Source organism: Triticum urartu, unplaced genomic scaffold, assembly GCF_003073215.2.
Source record: "Triticum urartu cultivar G1812 unplaced genomic scaffold, Tu2.1 TuUngrouped_contig_660, whole genome shotgun sequence".
NCBI classification, from domain to species: domain Eukaryota; kingdom Viridiplantae; phylum Streptophyta; class Magnoliopsida; order Poales; family Poaceae; genus Triticum; species Triticum urartu.
Window position 1 is genome coordinate 67,491 of NW_024117373.1, and position 1,417 is coordinate 68,907.

A 1,417-nucleotide genomic window follows, 5' to 3' on the forward strand; every position below is an offset into this window, starting at 1 on the left:
CTGCAGGCACGGTATCCCATCTTACTTCTCTCCAGACCAATGATCACCGATTCAGTTTGGTCTAGTCTATCTATTAGCTGCTAAGTGATAACACAAATTACAAGTCTTATATGGCTCCAGCTTGCTGGTTCTTGGTCTTTGTCCGGGTATGGTGGCTTCCACTGATGCTCGCCGGGGCCAAGGAGGAGCATCTAGGGGAAAACTGCCCGGCTGAGAGGTGCGGCAACCTCACAGTATCCAATCCATTCTGGATCGCTAACGGGGAGGCGGGAAGATCGTGTGGCCCCTTGGACTTCCAGGTCGGTTGCTTAAACGACAGCAATCCATTTCTCCTGAGCTCTGGATTCACTGGATCCACTGGCTTTGGAATCATGGACATCTGGTACGAGGACCGCAATCTGCGTGTCGTTGATGTACATAAAGAGGAAGACTTCAACTTCTCAAAGAGCAGCTGCAATTTCCCGAGTTGGAACACCTCCAGCAAGCTGGCACTGCCGTTCAAGGTCAACCCCAACAACCTGAACCTCATCTTCTACAAGTGCACCAAGAGGGTGGCGCTGGTGGAGGTGACTTGCGCAAACGCGAGCAACATGTTTGTTCGCGCAGGAGTGCGTTTCGATGAGACAGGAAACTACGCAGACTATGCCATGGAGGGCTGTGATGCTATCGTCGTGCCGATGATGAGTTCGCCAGGCTGGGCCAACGCGAGCGACTACGAACAGTTTATCAGCCATGGTTTCCTCTTGACATGGGATGAAACTCTTCAACCTGCAACTGCACGTAAGTTCACGCATCAAATCATCTTTTAGTAAAGTCGTAGGCTCGTAGATAGGGCTAGCCGTAGTGCCAAATTTTATTGGATTTCCCTAATAGAAACAAGAAAATAACCATAGATGGGTGGCGCTGCAATACCTTCTACCTGCTGCCGGACATTCTTGTTTTTAAAATTTAACAGGACTTATATTAGAAAGTAAAGTATTATCAAAAATCACTCTAATGAAATGATATTTAGAAATCATTTTCAGAGGTCAAAACTGTTTCATATAATTTTAAAATTGTTTGCACAGTTTCCCAAGATTTGTTGTGTACTAAATAAAAATAATTGGTAGTGAAGAATGTTTGATATAATCACAAAAATAGTTTTGAGGGCTTCCTCCTAACATGGCAGCAGCTGCCTGTAGTGATAAGCTCACTTATCAGATTGGTTTTTCCATCAAACTTATCAGATTAGTGTTGAGGGCTTCCTCCTAACATGGCAACATCTGTAAGCTAGTTCTTACAATCAGCATGTTCTTTCTGACCCCTTCTTTTTGCTTCAAGCGATGACCTCATCATCGACAGTAATAGCTCAATCACAACTAAGTAAATGCTTTACTTTTAACAATTTGGCATGCAAGAAACTATAAATACCAACTCC

At 44.5% G+C, this 1,417-nt stretch overlaps 1 protein-coding gene across 1 annotated transcript; it reads left to right on the forward strand.

The window, feature by feature from the left end:
• Window positions 1-947, forward strand: LOC125530846. Its single transcript, XM_048695267.1, has one exon. It carries the CDS (start codon window positions 111-113, stop codon window positions 807-809), a length of 699 nt encoding a protein of 232 aa, XP_048551224.1. The 5' UTR covers window positions 1-110; the 3' UTR covers window positions 810-947.
• The last annotated feature ends 470 nt before the right edge of the window (window positions 948-1,417 follow it).

What these genes read in the sequence shown, in the direction of transcription:
- LOC125530846 (XM_048695267.1), top strand. Translation starts at nt 111, where the DNA reads ATGGCTCCAGCTTGCTGGTTCTTGGTCTTTGTCCGGGTATGGTGGCTT.